The sequence below is a fragment of the Carettochelys insculpta genome, chromosome 11, assembly GCF_033958435.1.
Source record: "Carettochelys insculpta isolate YL-2023 chromosome 11, ASM3395843v1, whole genome shotgun sequence".
In the NCBI taxonomy this organism is placed as follows: Eukaryota; Metazoa; Chordata; order Testudines; family Carettochelyidae; genus Carettochelys; species Carettochelys insculpta.
The window spans coordinates 31,579,714-31,600,501 of NC_134147.1; the positions used below are offsets into that span (position 1 = coordinate 31,579,714).

General features: G+C 42.0%; 1 protein-coding gene across 1 annotated transcript; it reads left to right on the forward strand.

Annotated features, from left to right (window-relative positions):
• Positions 1–20: 20 nt before the first annotated feature.
• Positions 21–20,234, forward strand: LOC142019222 (cyclic nucleotide-binding domain-containing protein 2-like). The gene is made up of 12 exons (XM_075005789.1): positions 21–52; positions 2,603–2,766; positions 5,479–5,570; positions 8,129–8,205; positions 9,421–9,504; positions 11,277–11,347; positions 11,894–11,971; positions 14,354–14,414; positions 14,508–14,598; positions 16,659–16,732; positions 17,960–18,094; positions 20,063–20,234. Exons 2-12 carry the CDS (start codon positions 2,678–2,680, stop codon positions 20,198–20,200), a joined length of 990 nt encoding a protein of 329 aa, XP_074861890.1. The 5' UTR covers positions 21–52; positions 2,603–2,677; the 3' UTR covers positions 20,201–20,234.
• The last annotated feature ends 554 nt before the right edge of the window (positions 20,235–20,788 follow it).

Sequence of the window (20,788 nt, forward strand, 5' to 3'; positions counted from 1 at the left end):
GCCTAAAGAAGAGATCCTCTTTGATGTGACACTCTTCAGAGCTAATAAACAGGTAGGGAGAGCGAGAGTTACCCTCTCTATGTCCAAGTTCAACAGCCTAAATAATGTCAGTGAAACCACCCTAATCAACTGCATGTGTACTGACACAAGAGGTAGTCTCAGGGTCTGTTAATTTAAATGGCATGCCTGGACAAAAACATACAGTCCTAGGGCTATAAAGAATCAGATTTAGGCCAGATCACACTGGAAACATTTGCTTTTTCTGTTAGCTAGTGAGGGAGTTGGTTTCTTCACAGCATTTCTATACTGGCAGAAGCATACATGTAGATGCAGTTAGGCTGACATCAAAATGCTTTTGCTGGTATAGTTTTTTGGTCAAAGAACTAGTATATTCTATACCGGCAAAACCAAGTGTTTTTGCCAGTATAAGATGCCCGTACTAGAAGGTGTAGCTGTACCTGCAAATTGTTTCTAGTGCTGAGCTGGTGCTAGCAGATAGCTTTTCCTAGTATAAAAGTGCTTTTTCTGGAATAACTTATGTTGTTTATGCAGGCAGGAGTAGACTAGTTCTTGTACTCACAATGAGAAAGGTTCAACTGCAAATTTTTTGTGAATTGTTGAACTTGTTTTTGAGCTTCAAGAACTCTTTTTAGTAAGTATTATTAGAAACTACTGCTTGTGTAAAATCCAGTGTGGCTTAATTATCACTGGTGTCTTAATCAAACAGTTGCAATTTGACTAAAGTTCAGTCAGTCCCTCTATTATGGGTGGGAGGGAGGCACTTTCCATCAGCAAGTATAAAGCTGTTGTTTAATCAGTTTTATCATATCAATCCATCTTTTTGTCATTTGCATTTTCATTCCCTTTGCACAAAACTTGGAAAATAAATTTTCTGGCATTCCTGCATCCATACCAGTTCTGTCTGCAACGTACTGTGAAATATGGGTTGCATATGCTACTCACATAGATAAGAAATTGTCAAATGTACTTTAGATTATACTGTTGTACAGGCTGTCAAATGCTCTGAGAGTCAACATATCCAGGCACTACAGGAAATGCATCTGAAAAGAATGTACACCACCTGCAGTCGGTAGTTTTTTATGTGACATCTGTACTTGGCTCTGCTGATCAAGGATTGTTTTAGTCACTCGCCAACAGCATCATAGAAGATGAGGGCTGTTGATCAATGGCTCAGTCCACACGCATAGATTAACAAGTTTTATTGAGCGAATGTTTACAACCAATAAAGAGCCAAATTGTATAGGGTAAGAGATAAAACACATAAGTCATCTGCCATGCAGAGGTGGGTTACAGCGGTAACAAGCACTGAACTTGGTTAGCAATTTTACATTGTAACCCACCTTGCCCCGGATACATGTGGTAGGAGGATTGTATTTAAGCCAATAAGTAGTCCCTGGACAAATATCCATACAGTAGATTCTAAGTCTGTCAACATAAGTAAATATCTTAACTGCGGGAACTTAACTGCAGGAATTTGCCTCTCTTGGGGATAAGTCCTGAGATTTAAAAAAAAAAAAAAATTAGCTCAGTCCAGTTTAACTCAGTCCATCAAGTATGGAAGCCAATGCTTCCCCTGCAGTGGTCCTTCATCGTCTTCAGTCATGTCCCTCGATGGATGTCTCTCGTCATTCAGTCTGTTTATAATCAGTCCCCGATATGGTCTGTCATCATCCTTAGTCTTGTCTCTTGTTGGTCGTCTCACATCTTTCTGTCCAGCTGTAGTCTATTGAAGTCCTGATGACGGCCTCCTCAGTCACCCAAGAGGGAAGCAAGGCCTTGGGGGAAACTGATTGAAGCCCTGACTGTGCCCTTCCGTGGTGGGAGTCCAAGTAAAAGTTTCATAAAAGCAGAGTCTAAGAGTCCATCAGGGAAGCAGTGAGAGTGATTCCCAACCGTGTCCCTTGTCAGTCACCTGTCTCTCTCGTCAGTCATTTGTCAGCATCAAGGTCACAGTCAGTTGCTCTCCTGGTGATGGCCTCCTCTACTACAAATCTGATGTATTTTACAGTGAACTGTGAACCATTTGAGCTTTTTAGGAATCTTTTTATCCCCAGAAATGTGCATTTTTATATACATTGTGAGGTACATTAAGAATTTTGTTTTTAGAAATTCATCCTAAAATGGCTAAAATGCCATCTGAACAAAATCATAAAGATCATAGTCAGTTTAATTGTGTAAAATGTGCATGCAATCTTATGCTTCATTTTTACATGCATTTATTCCAGCCAGACGTGACGTTACCATGGTTGTGCATGTAAACATGCCTTTGAGGAGCTGGGCTTACATGCCAAAACTACCTGAAAAATCTGGTCTTGCATGTGCTGTATGGCATAGATTACTTGCCAGGTTTGTTATTTTGAATTGTACTATACATTTCACAGGTGTATGGGTGACCCTAAGTATTTATTTAGTAAAGCCAACTTTCATAGTATGGGTTGTACCTCCCTGGTCTAGCACTCTCAGGACCTCTGTTTAATAGCGTGGACCTGACAGCACTACAGCAATTTGTTGATACCACAATGTCTATGTAGAAAGGAGCCATACTGGTCGGTTTATAATAATTGACTTTCCTTTCTTAAAGTCAAGGATTTCTGAGCGTGCAATACATATTCTTCGTCAGTGTCCTCAGGAGAGAAGTGAAAAGGATATCAGCTACATGTTAATCACGCTGCAGCCTGTGAAGGCTTTTGGAAATTATTCCACAATGATTCAGAAGAAAGTGGCGAAGGCTGCATGGTATTCAAGGTAAGAAGGATGATAAATCCTATGGGGAAGAGGATTAAATCAGTAAAGTCATAGTTTTGCTATACAGGCAAAACACAACAGTGTTTAGGGCAGTAGATCAGAGGCAGCAATAGTATGAGTTTAGTGTATGGGCTGACACCAAACCAGTTTGGGTAAGACAATAAACCCTATAGCACTGAGGATGAATAAAGGCAAGAAAATTGCTAAACTGTTTTATTTTTAGGATAGCTTATGGTTTTGTATAGGGTTTTACCATAAATAATGTGCTGTGTGCCAGTGAGAAATACCAAGCATCTCAGACATCAGGATGTACTCTGCCACAAAGATTACACAAAGAATTAAAAAATGGCTTAAGAGTTTGAAATATAAAATATTAAGTAAGGTTTTAATTTTAACATGTTTGTTTCCATTTGCTTTCGATGGAGATGGTTTTTAAAAGACTCTTCCCCATTTGAAATCTTCTAGATGGTATCAAAGATGATAACTGTTCTTTTTGGGGAGAAATACAAGAAGTTCATTGAGTTGGGGCTGGAGTATTGTTATTACTGTTAGGCTTTGGCCAAAATTTCGAAATGGCCAGGCTAGTGGCCAAATTGGAGAGTACTAACGAGGCGCTGAAATGAATATTCAGCACCTCATTTGCATGCTGCTGGCCGCAGCACTTTGAAAGCGCCACGTTTTGCTCGCGTGTGGCTTGCCTGCAAAGGGGTCCTTTTTGAAACTGATAGGAATAAAGGGATTTTGAAGTCTGCGGGGTCCTTTCAAAAATGCTGTGGCTGGCAACATGCTAATGAGGTGCCAAATATTAATTTCAGCCCCTCATTAGTATTCTTTGATTTGGCTATTAGCATGGCCATTTCGAAATTTTGGCCAAGCGTGGCCACAGCCTTATTGTGGAAGTTTGATCCCATTTTCTAAGAAGACAAAAGAAAACAGATCCACAGCAAAAGGAGTGAAAAGAATAGCAAAGGTAGGAAGTGCAGCTTCTGTTTCTGGTGTTGACTTACATTTGAGGATGCCATACATTTCAACCTCTCTGCTGAAACACAGCACAATCTGATTTGCCACTCTGAGATCTGGCAAACTTGTATGAGCATTGAGCTGTTCTGGGTGTTGCTTTTAGTTGCCTTTCTTGTCAGAAGCTCACAGCCATATTGCAAAATACCTTGACTGGTTAAGCCAGACTGCTATTAAACAAAAGAAATAAGGTAGGAAAGGAACACATGCAAGGAGAAGGAGACATTTTGTGGTTGTTGTCTTATTTCCTGGGTGGTTTTGGGGATTCAGCCAGAGCTGGTAGAGGTAACATTGTAAACTAGGTCCCTCTCTTTGGCCTGGTTTGGAAATCTCTCAGAATCAGGATAATAAAGATTTTGTGTCTCAGAAGAGAGAGGGAATGACAGCTGTGATGGTAAAGCTTGCTCCAGTGGCAAATTTAGCTTCCTTCTGTCTGTTATATTAAGGACTTCAAAAGGTAGTGTTGAGGGGAAGTGACCATCCACTCATCATTTTATCCACCAGTTATACCTAATTTGCGACACCAGTTTTAGGTCATTGATTTTTGTTCTCAGACTTTTCTTGTTTACCAGGCATGATGTTAACACAGTCCTTGCATTATATCAGTAGGCCTTTTTGTTTGGACTAATTCAAAGTCTGTCTTGCTTTTGCATCTCTTTCATTCCACGTTTATTGTCTATAGGTTTTTATGACATTTTATGAACTTTCACTCACTTTTCACTGTTGTGCTCACAATTCAGGTAAGTATGTAGGTCATTTTATTACAACAGCTCTGAACTTGTGGTATGTTCAAATCAAAATCCAAACTTCATATTTCACAGCTTGAGCTTTATGTAAAACAGTGATGGGGAACCTAGACTAGTGAGTGGGACTCAAGATTGTTGTAACCAAGACGTTGCCCTGGGATAGGATAGTTTTGCTAAGTGTGTTTGCATACCTAGAATTTGTAGGGTGTGGCAATTGAAGTGTAGTAGTGTCTTGATTAGATAGAGAGGGGGCACATGGCTGTCACAGTCAACGTTGTGTGCAATCAGCACACACTGCACGTGACCTTGCTTTATGTGCATGTCACTTTTGTAATAAGTAAAGGAAAAATTTCATACACTGAAACGAGTTGGAAACAGGCAACTGTGTGCATGGGTAATAGTAAACAAAATGTCTTGTGGTCTACACACAGACTTCTGATGGGTGCATGGGCTGCAGGTTGCCCACCATGGATGTAAAAATATTTATACTATCTAGTGTGAATGTATGACTAATTATATAATCTGCCCTTTTTGGGGAGGAATTTGGAACTAAAACATATGTTACATCTATCAGCCAGTCAGGCTTTACTTATATAAACACTTTTCCTGCCATGGCTGCAGCTCCACCATTGTTAGCAAAAGTTGGAACCCCAGTAATAATAATTGTAATATCTGGCTCTTATATCCATAGATATCAAAGGAAGTTATACTCAATTTAGAAACTGGAAACTGAGGCACAGAGGTGAAATGACTTATTGAGGGTCACCTAGCAAGCCATTAGTAGGCTGGAGAATAGATGCCTACTGAGTCAACAGCCAGTATTCTCTCCAGTAGGCCACATTATGTAAAACAAAAGAAGATATATGTCTCTAATTTAGCAGTGAATTTAAGACTTTAAAGATTCAAGATATTCAGAACTAGCAGCACGGTTAAACTCTTTACTGTTCAGGGAATCTATCCATTTTAGGTATGACTCCTGCCAAGTGATGATCCAACAGGGCTACATGCCACATTCCTTCTATATCTGTCTCTCAGGATCTGGTAGGTAGCAGTTTATTAAACGTAAGAAGTGCTATTTATTGCTGTGCCCCAGTCAGCCAAATTAAATTACCGTTCAGTTTATTAATGTGAAGGGTGTACAGTGTTCCATCTGTTTAAGGCTCTTTACAAGATAACCTTTGAATGTTTTACAGCTTTTTAAAATGAACTTCGGTGAGTTGGCAACTAGGGCAGTAGCTTTATGCCGTGGAAGCCTTGTTTTCTGACTTTTGTCAGGAATTGCTACGCCTGAGGGTATAGAACTTTAATCAGCAATAATATTAAGGTTTCTTGCCTCTTTCAGAAATAGATAAGGCATCAGTATTTTGTTGTTGTTAAGGGAAACCAAAAATTATATAAATGTTGCCCGAAGATAATTCCTCTAGAATTCTCAAGTCTGACAGAGAGAAGGATTTAAACTTGATCTTCCGTGAAATCTTTTAGAACTTCAAAAAGGTTTCTTTGTTTACATTTACTTTATTGACTGTCTCTTGAGAACTCCTGGGCTGTGTCTACACTGGCCAAAAACTTCGAAATTGCCGTGCAAATGGCCATTTCGAAGTTTACTAATGAAGCGCTGAAATACATATTCAGCGCCTCATTAGCATGTGGGCGGCCGGGGCACTTCGAAATTGATGCGGCTTGCGTCGTCCAGACAGGTCTCCTTTTAGAAAGGACCCTGCCTACTTCCAAGTCCCCTTATTCCCATCTGCTCATAGGAATAAGGGGACTTTGAAGTAGCCGGGGTCCTTTCGAAAAGGAGCCCCGTCTGGACGAGCTGCATGGCGGCGAGCCGCATCAATTTCGAAGTGCTGCGGCCGCCCACATGCTAATGAGGCGCTGAATATGTTTTCAGCGCTTCATTAGTAAACTTCGAAATGGCCATTTGCATGGCCATTTCGAAGTTTTTGGCTAGTGTAGATGTAGCCTTGGTGTTCCTTTTGAATGCCAAACTGCAGCACTGTAAGCAGGATCTTCTGTGGTGCTGACTATCACTGTACTGTTTCTCACAATATCCAGCCTTCTGTCAGGAAAGTTTTGCCACATTAGCTGGAATTAGTGTTCCAGTAATATTTTCCAATGATGTGTTCTCCTCAATTATACATACTTGAACATTCACTAAACCTGACAGAAATTGGGCATGTGAATGCACATGCATGTGTTGATAGAAGTGGAGCATTAGTCATGTTTTAAATGCATGTAGTGTGTGTGTGTGTGGTTATGCAGTATGTCTTCTGCATCTAATCATAATTTGCTCAAACCAAGTAGAAAATAAGAGATGTGTACCTTGCATATTGGAGAGCATTATTTTTTGTTTATAAAACCTGTAACTCCAGGAGGAATTTTATGTCATACTGGTACATATCTGATGGTCTGAGGTTAAGCTGCTGTCTCCTGGGCAACACACTGTGACTTCTGAAACATGCTGCCGTGCACTTTAGACTCTTTTCAGCTGCGTATTTGCTAGTGTCCAGGAAATGCCTGTGTTACCTAAATAAATATCTAAGCCAGTGGTGTCCAAAAGCAAAACATCCTATCATCATATGCCCCCTTGCAAATCAGGCACTGTCTCCTTCCCACCCTGCTGCTGCCAGGCGACCTACACCCCTTGCCCCCACACCCAGGCATCGTATCACCAGATCTGGTCCTAGGGGTGGGTGAGTCGTGCTGTTGCCCAGGGCTGCCAATTTCAAGGGGCCACTGAAATGGACCAGCTCATGCAGTGCTGCAGCCAGCAGGCGCTTGCTATGCAGCCATAGGGGAGGGAAGGGCTGCCGCTGAGTGGCCGGGCGGCTGGGGATGCAGCAGGTCCTGGGGGGATGGTGCAGCAGCTGGGAGGGCGTACCTGCCTCCCTGCCTGAAAGCCTCCATTTGCCTGGGACTGCCAATTAGTGAGGCCTGGCCCTGCCTGCCCCCCCCCACTCCCCCACAGCCAGGCACCCTACCCCTCTATCCCCCTGGTGACTTGCTAGAGCTGTGCAGCCCCGAGAGTTGCACTGCTGGAGCTGGCCAGCCCCAAGTCGTACAGCCTTGAGAGCTGCGCGATGCGGTGCCCAAGCTCCCAAGCTGGCACCGCCACATGGTGCCCGAGGAGCCCCTGTGCTGGTGCCCAGCCTGCCAAGCAACATTTGCCACAATATGCTTCCCTGTTTGCCACAAGTGTGGGGCGCATATTGGGTACCATGGCTCTAAGCTCTTAGCAGCAGTCTGAGCTACAGAAATTTTCAAGGGCTATTGTACCCTTCCTAAGAGTTAGTCTGTTGATCACATAAAATTTACAAGCAAACAGTAACGCTGTGTCCCTCTCATTTGTCATGTTTTGCAAACTCACTTTACAGTCCCTATTTTTGGTTTTTTTATTTGCAAATCCTACATTTTGGATTCATACTGTTTGAAAATATCCTTTTGAAGCTCACAACAAGCAGAGTAATTCAGCATATATTTTTCATACTCCAAGAGCCTCAAACCAGATTCAGAAGGCATCTAGAAAAATGCTCACTTGTCTGCACAAGAAGCCTCATTCTAATTTTAACAGCAGCTTTGTGATGTTCACCTTGTAGCAACAGTTATCAAGAAGAACAATGACAGTGGCCAGGTGAAGCCTGCTTGGTTCTTTAGTCAAGGGGATGCGTTTGGGGTGAGTTACAAAGCAATGCATGACAGGGTTGACTCACCCTGTTATTTTTGCAAGGATTGAATTTGAAGCAGTTTACTATATGTGTTACATAGATGCAACATAAAATTGAGATCTTGAGCATTTGTGGTAGTTAAATATTTTACACTCTTCCTGAGTATTGTTTGCATAAACGTCTGTGGCAACATTTCTAATTGCTAGCACTGTAGTGTTGCATTTTGTGTACCAGTTGGTTAATACTCTGTACTCCAGTTACATTTCAGTAATGCAGAGATGTCTGTCTTTTCCAGTATAGGGCCCTGAGTAAATGAAATGACTTTTTATTAATGTGTAACTTTTATCTGATAATTTATTTTCATTAGCACAAAACACATTCTTTGTCCCCTCGTTCAGTATATACAGTAGACCCTTGAGTTATGCGGGGGTTGCGTTCCTTGCAGTCCCTGTGTAACTCAACTTTTGCACAAGTTGTGGGAGTCGGGAAACTGGCGGCAGGAGCAGGACTGGTCAGTTTCCTGGCTCCCACAGTGGTGGGGAGTGGGAACGAGGTGGCAGCTTGGTTCCCATTTCCCTGCTGCTTCCGGGACTCAGGATCAATTTCCTGGGTCCTGACAGCACAGGGGAGCCAGGAACCAGGCTGCCGCTTGGTTCCCTTCACCTCACCCTAGCGGGACACAGGAAACCGATCAGCCATGCTGCCACCTGATTCCCAGCTCTCCTGGGCTTGCAGGAGCTGGGCGACTGACCATACCACCAGGGCTGATCAGTTTCCTGGCTCCCAGAATGTTGGGGATCAGGGAACCAGGATAGGAGGAGAAGTGAAGGGTTGGAGGAGAGAGGTAAAGCTTATAAAGCTTTTAAATCTGCCACCTTGTTCTAAATCTGCCATCTAGTTTAAATCTGCTGCTGCCATTCCCGACCACTTTGGGAGTCAGGTGCCACTTCTCCCTGGCTTCTCTCAGCTGTGGTGGCTGTTTGCCCACCTGGCTTGCCCAAGCTGGGGCAGCTTGGCAGGCAGGCAGCCGCAGAACAGCTTTGAGCTGTGCTTAACTCACGTTAATGCGAGTTAAGTGTAACTCAACATCGTGCATTTCGAGGGTTTACTGTACATAGAGGTTAGAGAAGATTTAAAATTAAAGAACAATTTAAAATCATATAGGTGTTTTAACACATGTATGAGGTTTACCTCTCTCCTCCAACCCCTTTTTTCATTTTCAGGATAGAGAGATTATAAATGGTGACTCTTGGCGAACAACTGTTATTATTCAGGAACCAGCTGAATTTCTCTGTATTGACCGAGAGGTAAATATTTCTTACATCACAACAAATAAAACTGGTTAATAGTCAGACATGTGTAAGCTCTTTGGATCAAATTCTGCCAACAGTTATGGCCATGCTACCCCAACTGAGCTGCAGTACTGTCGTATGGCTGTAATCAAGGTCCTCTTCGTTTAGAGACACTGCTGTGTTAAATATGTAATTTGGTCCTCTTTGTTTAGAGACACTGCTGTGTTAAATATGATTTGATGCATAGGAAGAAGGTCCACCACTGATGACTGTTTTTGTATATCATCCTTCAAAAATCTGTTCCGTTTGCATTTGACTGATGATCAAGACTGCCTAAAACTGCCTCAGGCAAAAGTGAAGAATACTCATCTTATGCTATAAATCAGTGCTTTACACTGGTGATGCGTGTTTGCATAGTGGATTCATGGGATCATGTGAATGTAGATACAGTCTGAGGTCAGCAAACCATGTCTATGCAACAGTGACTGAACCAAATTGGCTAGAGTAAGAGTTGCCTGGGTCCTTGGTTCAGAATTTAGACGTTTTTCTTTTTTGGAAGACTGGAACAGTTAGAATAACACTTCTTTTTGCCATTCTTGTACACTATTGTACTTTTGGGTTTTGGCTGGGACTGGAAGGGGAGTTGTTCTTATGGTATTCCTATCTTGACTGGAAACTGGAAGAAAATTCCATATAAGTCACAGTGGGTCAAACTAATTTCTGGCATAACTGCAGAGATTTCAGTAAAATTACATCAAAGATGAATTTGACCTTTATTTCTGACTCAAATGCTACCTGTCCATAAGGCTGAGTTTCTACCATGGATCTGATGAAAGTCACAGATTCTGTGACTTTCTGGGACCTCCATGACTTCTGCATTGGTGGCTGTGGCTTCACTCTCCCTCTCCTGGGAGACACGGCCTTACTTCCAGACCTGGCTTGCCGACAGTAGTAAGGGGCAGGCACCATTGTGAAAAGTTTGGGAACCACTGGTCTGGTGGGTGGAGTGCTTGACTTCCTGCCCCTGCTTCTGTGGTCAGTGTGCCTCAGCCTTTAAGGCAGGAATGTAGGGGGATCCAGGTCTTCCCACTCCACCAAGTCCCGGTACAGGGCCCTGTATAAGTCAGCCCCCTAGTAGGGAAGCTCCCAGGGGAGTCTACATCCATTGCCCTGGGCTGCTTCTAACTTTTGCCACTTCAATTTGGGTCATGGCCTCATAGTCCAAGTTTCTGTGGAGGCTTGTCTCTAGAAGCCTCCTTGCTGAATTCCAGACACCATAGACTCATAGAACACTAGAACTGGAAAGAACCTTGAGAAGTCATTGGGTCCAGTCCCCTGCCCTCATGGCAGGACCAACTACCGTCAACTGCAAATTTGTTGTGAATTGTTGAAGTTGCTTTTGAGCTTCAGTAACCCTGTATGTAGGTAACCAGTGAATTATAATGATGGGTCATAGAGCTAAAGTGCCTATCTCCTACCCAAGGTTATAATTCCTTTGGATTTACAGAAATTTGTACTTTTCAACATCAAAAGGAGGCGTGGGTGAGGGGAGGAAAAGCACCACAGAGGAAGAAAGAGAGACCCCTGCAAAAATATGTTGGTTAAGCTTTCTCACTTCTGGGTCCTAGTTCTGTTCCGCATAGCATTGCTGTCTACCATTCTCATCCTGTGAGTGCTTAGGGAAACACTTTAAGATAAGAGAAGAAAGAGTTTGATTATGAATAGGTGAATGGGAGGTTTTTCTGTTTTTAAAGTATTTTTTTAACTGATTGGTTCTTTTCTTAAAGGATTTCATCAAGATTTTCCTGTACAATGGGAAAAAAGTGTTTGGAGACCCTGAGCAGATGTGGTTTCTGAGGTGGGATGGAAAAAACTTGACTTTTTCATTGCATCTGTGAATCACATGTGTTATTAATTGAGAGATGGCTTATCACCAGAAAAGTACTTCTAGTCCTTTTGACCTATTACAGCTTTTTCCTCTTCTTTCACACTGTTTCCATGAGCAAGTCACTTAACTGCTGTGTGTCTCATTTTCTCCACATGTGGTAAAGTACAATATCTCGTCCCAGGACTGTTGTGAAACTTGTGGATTTTCAGTGTTTGAGATCTTTATGTTGATGGCATTATTGAAAGTACTATCTTTAAGAGTACTCATCAATCTTATATTGTTCACTAAATGGCCTCTCTTTTGTTACAATAGCATATCAACTTTCTGGCATAATTTTACCATTAGTTATGATATTTCTTGAGTTTTGAGGATGTGAGTTTTTAATTTAACAATATATTAGTATTGCGGATCTGTTCATAAAATGAACAGGAGTATGGTGAACTTTTAACATTACAGATGCTATTGTATTTCAATGGATGTGTTGGTTCTCACAGCTTCTTATTCTGATTTGCTTAGAAGTCTGCGCTATTTTAAAGGTTGGCCCATCCATCTCTTGGAAGACAATCCTGAGAAATGTGTTATCTGCCATTACAGGTAAGAAATTTTATTTGGTGTAGAAAAGAGCATTATCCAGGAAGGTATTACAATTACAAAGTGTTTAGCTTGTGCTTTACAAATAAATACTTCTGGCGGTGGGATTATTCATTGTAGTAAGCACTATGTCCAGTAGCAGATGCTTTCAGTACTAGGACCACAGAAGATATGTTCCTTGACCTACAAACTTTGTGACCTACAAACTGATCCTGCAGTTGAATGTGATTTGGCCAACCCATTTGCACTTGCAGAAGTGAGAACTGCATGATGCAAGATTAACTGACAGATGTGACTGCAGAATTTCTGTCTGAATAAGGATGAACATAGAGTGTTCACCAAAAATCTCTGGAAAAACTTGGATTTACTTGCAGTTTTAGTATTAGTCTCTCAACAGACAACTAAGGCTCCATGATATTCCCTTCAGTGCAGTCTGGACTGTTGAACATATGTGTCCCTTTACTTCACCAACTTGGGGTGCCTTTTTCAAGATTGCTGTGAAAATAAGCACACCTGTTCTGCTCACATGCAGCTTCCAGCGTATAAATTACTCCCAGCCATACTATGTGAGTGCTATGACTGCCCGTTCTTGTATTATGCTACAGAGCAATGACAGCTAATTCCCAGTTCCAGACTTCCCCCAGAAATGTGCGTTTTGTATTACCCGTCTCTCTCCTTGACAACGCAGGCTCATTTAAAGTCATTATATTAATAGATAATGATATACACAAATCCTGTTATCTCACTTGGAGTTTCCCAAACATTTCAAGAGAGGAGTGTTCTCTCTCAAGGGAAACAATTTGGGACTTCTATTCCCCATTCCTTATACGCTTTCCACTCCTTTGAGAATTATCTCCAGCTGGAGTTTGGGATACAGAAAGCCTGTGAGGATGAGAATGTCCAGCTTTTTGCAAGGATATAAATTACTCTGAGAATAGATGACGGGGTAGATCACTTGATGATTACCTATTCTGTTCATTCCCTCTGTGGCACCTAGCTTTGGTCAGTGTCAGAAGACAGCATACTTGACTAGACAGACCTTTGTTATGATCTCGTATGCCTGTTCTTATTCTCGTATATAACAGCATGCAAGTCTGCTGACTACATTGTAGTTTTGAAATAATAAGAAACTACTTTAACATTTGCAGGTATTGAGTAGTTCAGACTGAGTATTAACAGCAAACAATTAACAATACAAAGCTTTGCAAAATGTCAATTGAAATAGTAACTCCTGAAGTGTTCTCTGAGAGCCTGATCCTAAAGCCTGTTAAGAGTCAATGGAAGGACTCCCATTGACACCATTGAGCTCTGAATCAAATTTTGTGTTTTTAATCAGGCCACCTCTTGTTGAAGTCCACAGTTCTTTTGACTGAGTAAGGCCTGTAGGATATGGCCCAGTATTAACACAGGTTTTCCTGAAACAAACCAACACAGAAATCAAACAGTGGCTGTGTCTGCACTGGAGAGTTCTGTTGACAGAGCTCAGGGAGCCTCTATACTCATCGAGCCTTCTGTTGACAGAATCTTGACAGAACTCTGCTCGTGCCTCGACAGAGTTATCCCTGAAAAATTCGAGGCACAACTCTCTCTTGACAGAGTACTATTGACAAGAGCAATGTAGACAGTTCCGTCAGTAGAGGGGGCTTCCAGTTGCCAGCCCGTCCTGTTTGCAGAACTGCCACACTGCTTTCTGTCACCAGAGGGCAGTGTTGTCTGGCAGCTCTGTCAACAGAGCAAGTTGGGTGTAGCAGCAATCTGTTGATTAGAGGTTCTGTCATGATTCCTCTGTCGACAGATGCTTCTAGTGTAGATGTAGCCGGAATGGCATGTAATAAAGAATTAACAACACTCTTGCAGTACGGTATGGACATCCGAACATAGAAGTGTCATGCTAGTGCATGAAACCTAAAAAAAGGAGACTGAGAATATTCAAAAACAACAAGAAGTCCTGTGACACTTTATAGACTAACAAATATTTTGGAGCATAAGCTTTTGAAGCAGGTCTTTGCCCACAAAAGCTTATGCTCCAAAATATCTGTTGGTCTATAAGGTGCCACAGGACTTCTTGTTGTTTTTGAAGACACAGACTAACTCAGCTACCTTTATGATACTTGAGGATATTCAGATAAACTAACTCCCTGGACTAAGACATGTGAAATACGGAAAATAAACAAAAGACATCAAAACAAAAAGATTTTTTAAAAAAATCTTTGTTTTACTGAAAGAGGATAGAACTCTTTAAATTGTAACATTAAACTTGTCAGACTTTAAATGGGAATGTGTGCAGTGCTTATAGAAAATATCCTTAATTTTTATTCTTGAAAGAAATATTAGGCATCTCATGCCTTTTCTATATCATTTAATTGCCTTCTGTTCTGATTGTAGAAGAGGGGCTGTCATTCTGAGAAACAGTAATGTGACTGAATGGATTTACATTGTGAAAGAAGTAAGTATTTGCAAAGCCAGCCTGGAACTTGGAGATCTGGGGAGGTACTATTGAGTAATGATTATTTTATAATTACCTTTCATGTACTTAAAGGGAAGTTGTTCTGTACTGAAGATTTTTAAAGATGACTCTTGCTTAAGCAGCAGAGTGCCTGCCAACAGAATGATGCAAACTAAAGCTGGCAGTGAGTATGACAACACATCCTAATTATATTCAGCAAGATTGTTAGGTAAGCCATTGAATTCTCCTTTAGGTGTGCTTGTAATGTTAGCGATTTGAATTCCCTTACTAAGAATGGTTTGTGTTTCTTTTATACCAGTATAAGTGTTTGTGTTGGTTGTGTGTGTGATTTTATTTTTAAATAGTTTTACTGGTGCAACTCCTAGTGTGGATTCAGTTCTTTTACACTGGAACTTTATTTTTATTTCCTACACAGAATGAGCTATACAGTGCCTGGTATATGTTGGGGTTGTGTTCTTGGAAAGGGTGATGAACACTAGGGATGCCAACATTTAACCAGTTAACCAGCAAGCTTCACCCTAAATGGATGAGGCTTACCAGTTACAGTTGACCAGTATGGGCCACAGCAACCTGGTCAGGGGGTTGGTCCAGCCCTGCATGGCCCACCATGGGCTGCTCCAGCTCGTTTGGAACAGACTCTGTCTGTAGACAGCCAACTCAAGGAGTGCTGTAGGTGGAGAGTGCTCCAGCCCCTCTAGAGCAGGCTCCATCCCCAATGGGAGGGACACTCCTGCCTGGCCAGAGCAGCCCCCATCTGTGGCCTACCCACGTCCTCCCATTTAATTGGTTAAACGGTTAAACTTAACATTTAACCAGTTAATTAATTAAATGAGATTTTACATCCCTCATGGGTACTGAAATAATATAGATCATGGACCTCCTGTACAGTACAGATTGAAACCTCTCCAGTCTGGCATCTCTGATCTGGCAACATCCGTGGTCCAGCATGATTTCAGTTAGCTAGATGTCCGCTTATCATGGGTGTAGGTAAGTTTCTTGCAGTCCTGTAAAGTTTTACAGCCACTAGTCCTGGTCCTTAGTGTTCTATGCCGTTGTTTGGCTCTGATTTGCCTCTAAATGTCGTCTAAGAGGCCAGTAGCGAATGGAAGTGTTGGTAATGGTGCTTGGCAGGAGTGACCTCCTGTGGTTCAGCAAATTCTCTGGTTCGGCACTAGTAGGGTCCCAAGGGTACCAGACTAGAAAAGTTCAACCTGTACTGTACTCACAGCCACTCACACCCTGCCTCTTCCTACCCAGTTCTACCCTCTGCTCCAAGTGTGCCCATTCCCTGCTCTTCCCTCTTCTGTAGGTGTGGAAACTAAGGGTGCTGGGATGGTGGTGCCACAGCATCCCCTAGTTTTACCAGGGCCTCCACTCCCCATACTGGGGCTTAAGGGCCATAGCCAGGGAGCAGGGCCCCACCTGGGGCTCTGTGCCAGAGCCCTGCTTTTGCCCCAGGCCCCATCCCATGCCCAGCACTCTACTCCCAACCCCTGCATCTTTAGCTGAGGGACCTTATACCCTGGCTGCTGGACCTGTACTCAAGCCTCCATGCAGAGCGCCTGGCCACTGACCCTGCTTCATGGCTGCTGACACTGTGCCCAGGATCACATGCCCAGGGCTGTTTGGGCATTGGCTTGGCTCCCTGGCCACCAGCCTCATGCCTGGGGCCCGCATCTGACCTCCCGTTCCTAGGGCCTTGCTTCTGAAGTCCAGCCTGTTGGCCCTGTGGCTGGGGAATGGCTACTGATCCTGGCTATGGGCCCAATGCCAAGGGCTCTGTTCCTGGCCTGTGCCTGCTTCTAGATTGTTTTTTTCCCCTTACTCCTATCCAGGTTCTCCTCTCTTGAGACATGGGCTTGCTCCCAATCCCAGCTGGGGAGGGGCGCAGACAGGGATGGGGGCTGGCTTTCGGCACCCTCACTTTTAAAAAAAGGTTCCAGAGCCCCTCCTCTCTCTGCCTCATACCTCCTGAACATCACAGACTAGCTGATCGTGGGATGGAGAGGGAGGAGTTGATCAATGGTCCTGTGGACTGCTGGCCAACACAAGTACAGTGCTGTACAATAGGGGAAAATGTACCAATTCCTTTGGTCCCAATCCATATATCTGTTATTTGCAACTTATGGCACAGTACTGACAAATGACAGATATGCACATTGGGACCAGCATATTCCAATTCACATGCACGTTATCATAAATAAGTTTTTTCTTTTTTACCAGTGCACACATCTTTGAGAAAAACCGAGATGCCTGTGATCATAGCTATAGACACCTTGCTGCAGGGAGCTGTGTTTGTGAGTATTCCTTACTGAAAAAGAGGAATACTTTCCTTCCTGGCTGCCCTAAAAAAAATGCATGTAACTCAGCTTACAGTCACTGGTGTTGTTTTGTCCATTCCTGGTTTACAGCAATCACAAGTTTTATGCTGCCACAGATTCACTGCCCCAATACCTAAGATAACAAAATTAAAGCTAGCTTAGGAATGTCTACATGAGCTGCAATCATGCCCAATGTCTGCAGTATAGGCATACTTTCTGAATCATCAATCAGTCTTGCAAAGTGTTAGGAAATCGTGTTGCTTTATTTCATCTCTGAGCCAGGACATTTACAAATAGATTTAAATTTATAGAATATAGTTTAGTTGAGGCTCATTTTCGTCAAAGTAATTTTTAACAAAACCCTATCTATTCTGCAAATATATCTGGGTCAGAAGTTGTTGTTACAACATACTTGGCCATATTACAACAAAGTTAAAATTTGTATTGTGAATGGTATCTAACTATGGCTCTTTAATTGAACTAGAACTTTGGGCAGTCCAAGTTTATATTTGTGTATATGGGATCAAAGCATTGACAAAGAATATTTCCCTTGAATTATTTCTCCAACTATACAGGTGTGACTTAATCACTTTTACTCAGGACAGCACTGTTAATACATTTAAAATTGATCTTGAGCAAACATTACCAAGTCTCCCACAGGGAACGTTGGTAGGGAGCAGATTTGGTAACAAACTTGGTTTCTGATTTCTCTGTTTCTGAGATTTATTATGTTAAGCTGGTGGCAGATTCTCCTGTTTACTCAGACATGTTCTAGCAAAATGCACTTCCATGTAATATTCCTGTATACACCACACTGCACAGGTGACATAAGCTCTCAACTGATCAGACAACTTCATGTCTTGGAAAATAGAGAACCTTAAGGGATAAAATCTTGGCTCCATTGAAGTCAATAACAAAAGTTCAATTGGCTTGATTGAGACCTGAATTTCACCCAGTGCTTTTATTAATATTTTGTCTCTTTACTAAAAAAAATTTCTAGGCTCCTAATGCAATATAAAAATAATGTTACAAATAAAAAGACAACATGGCCAAGTAGTAATCAGGATGAATGGCTGCAATGGCAGGAGAATTTGGATGGACAGATTGTAATGAGTATGGCTTGCACTGAATGTGGATAGGGATAACAGGCAGGGATTGTGGGTTTTAGCAAGTTTGGCTTATTTTAATTTTCTTAAATTTTAGGGGCTGTTAGACTTTCTCTTTGAGGATCAGCCCAATTTGTGTGTAGTTAGTAATGGAGCTGAGTGTCTTAAGATCTCAAAGAAGTTTTACCTGCATCATGCCTCCAAAGATCTTCTGCAGAAATTGCGAAAAAAAGTAAGTACACATCTGTTTGTTTTATGACTACGTCCTTGCTAAATTAGATACATTTTGCATCTCCATATCTTGTACTCTTTGCACAATTGAACATATTGTGGAATATTTAGGCATTAATCATGAATGTGCTTAAAAATCTGACAAGGTAGAAAGATATAATTAAAAACATAGCAGTAGTTATCTAACAGTCATTGGATGAGCAGCCTCTTAACATTAGAGATCCCAAGGCACAGTTCCTCACTGCCACCACTAACCAAACCTCAGTCCCAAATAGGACCACCACTAACCAAACCAAGACACTATTCCTGGGAGGATGAGAAAACAGATATGACAGATGCTAGTCATGTTGCTTAATATACTGGAAGATGCTCAGATAGTGTGGTGAAGAACATGATATAAGAATCTATATAGGATGACTCCATTAGTTTGTTCCTTTGTCCTTTACCATATTTCCCCATCTGCTAGTGCAGTAGTGTGATTTACAGCATTTCTTATAGAGCAGTCAGCTATAATATATAATTTATGAACCTTTCAGATGAAAGGTCTCTGCATAAATAGAATATTTGAGCATCTTGAGTATGCAAGATGTTAAAATATGCATTTTCCAAAAGCTATGAAGCTCTCGTAGCTGAATTCAAACCAGCCACAGTGATAGATTTTATATTTTACTATATGTGGACCCTACACATATTGGGATATGTATTTAAGAATTTGTAATGTTTCACTGGGGAAAACGGTTGCAGAGCAAACCTTTATCGATCTTTCAGCACAGAAGTTTATAATGGGAAAAATTAGACTGAATATCAGTTGAATTTTGCCTATTTGTAGTTTAACTTGCTACAGACTTTTTTTTGTGTTGGACTAGCTCATGGCAAACATTCATACGTGCTTTGGTTAGTTCATAATATAACAACTTGTGGCTTTCTTTATCTTCAGGTTAAATAAACTTTTATGTAACTAATAACACAAATGAATGTTAAATCCTAACATGGAGATTGAAATATGCATGAGTAGAATACTTTTTTCTTTGTTCAGTGTTTTGACTTATAGGGCGCGTCTACACTAGCCAGCTATTTTGAAGTAGCTGGCACAACATCGAAATAGCACACGTCACGTCTACATGCGCCGTGTGCTATTTCGACATTGAAATTGACGTTAGGCAGCGAGACGTTGAAATCGCTATTCCTATCTGAAGATGGGAATAGCACTCTACTTCGACGCTCAATGTTGAAGTAAGGCGTGTAAGCAATCCGCATCCCGCTACATTGAAATAGTGGGGTCCTCCATGGTGGGTATCAGCTGAGGGGTTGAGAGATGCTCTGTCCAGCCGCTCCAGGGCTCTATGGTTGCCGCGTGCAGCAGCCTTTAGCCTAGGGTTTCTGGCTGCTGCTGCAGCTGGGGGTCTATGCTGTGTGCACGGGGTCTGCAACTGGTTGTCAGCTCTGTGGACCTCATGCTGTGCAAGCCAAGTGTGTCTGGGAGGGGCCCTTTAAGGGAGCCGCTTGCTTTTGACCCAGAAGGGCTAGTCCAGCCTGTGACCCTGTCTGCAGGCTTGCTGGACTCTTATTTCAATGGAGAGTGCTTGCATGTGTGGACGCTCCGCATTTCATTATGGGGCGGCTCCTTTCAATGTTCCCCATCGCTACTTTGACGGTCAACGTTGACGACACCAGCCCTGGAGGATGTGTAGACGATACACGTCGAATTAGCCTATTTCGATGTTCTTACTTCAAAATAGGCTACTTCGACATAGTGTGCTAGTGTAGATATAGCCCCAATGTTTGTCTTCTAACAAGCAACCACAAGTTAGTCTCATCTGATTTTTGTTGTTGACATAAGTGAATTCATGCAAACTTTCACTATACACTAGTTTTAATAGAAATGAATAATTTTCATATAGGAAGATGGGAGGAGGTTTTCAATGTGGACTGTGGTTGAGATTTTGATCAGGGTCTGTCTTTCCCTCAGGAATGCTCCTATCCCAGTGAGATGGAGCTAAAGGAACAGCTGCAGCAGGAGATACAATGGCAGATTTTTCGCAAAGCAGCTTTGACAAATACAGTTCAACAAATTCAGCTGAAACGCAACCTGCTTCAACATTCCTAATTTGAGTAAAGGGCTTTACTAGTGATGGAAGAACTGACTTATGCACACATTTTTGGCAACAGAGAAGCTATTGATACTACTTAGTATTTGTTAAAGTGACTAAAATATACATCTCCAGACCTGAAAAATCTTGTGAAAGATGGTGGTATTATTAAATCAGGCCTGTATTTTCTTCACTTTCAGGGTAGACTACAACATCAAAAATGTTGAAGTCTTTCCCTGCCTAAATACCTACTACCATCAAAAAGCTTTTTCCTTCATGTTAACTCTTGCTATGACACCTGTTTTGAATGTCTGTTTACAGATGCTCAGTTGGTAGCTATACCATTCTTCTACCCAGCTGCTATCAATATGTAAAGATACATGAAGTTTCTTCTAAACAGTACATGCGGGCTGGGAGTGTCACAGCAACCATTTTCTACCCATGGTATGGACTTTGGTGTGGTTCACAGGATTAATGACACTGCCTATTGCTGAAGGTAACAATTGCGGAGAGACTTGTATGGTGTCCCTTTTTCAAAAATGTTATTCCACAGGGGAAAGAAATCAGAAAAGTCCTATAGGAAAGGCTCAGAATATTTGCTGTTG

Coding starts and splice junctions, on each gene's coding strand:
- LOC142019222 (XM_075005789.1), top strand. CDS start 2,678: ATGTTAATCACGCTGCAGCCTGTGAAGGCTTTTGGAAATTATTCCACA. Junction 5,571..8,128: donor TATCTGTCTCTCAGGATCTG/GTAGGTAGCAGT, acceptor TTCACCTTGTAG/CAACAGTTATCAAGAAGAAC. Junction 18,095..20,062: donor TGCAGAAATTGCGAAAAAAA/GTAAGTACACAT, acceptor TCTTTCCCTCAG/GAATGCTCCTATCCCAGTGA.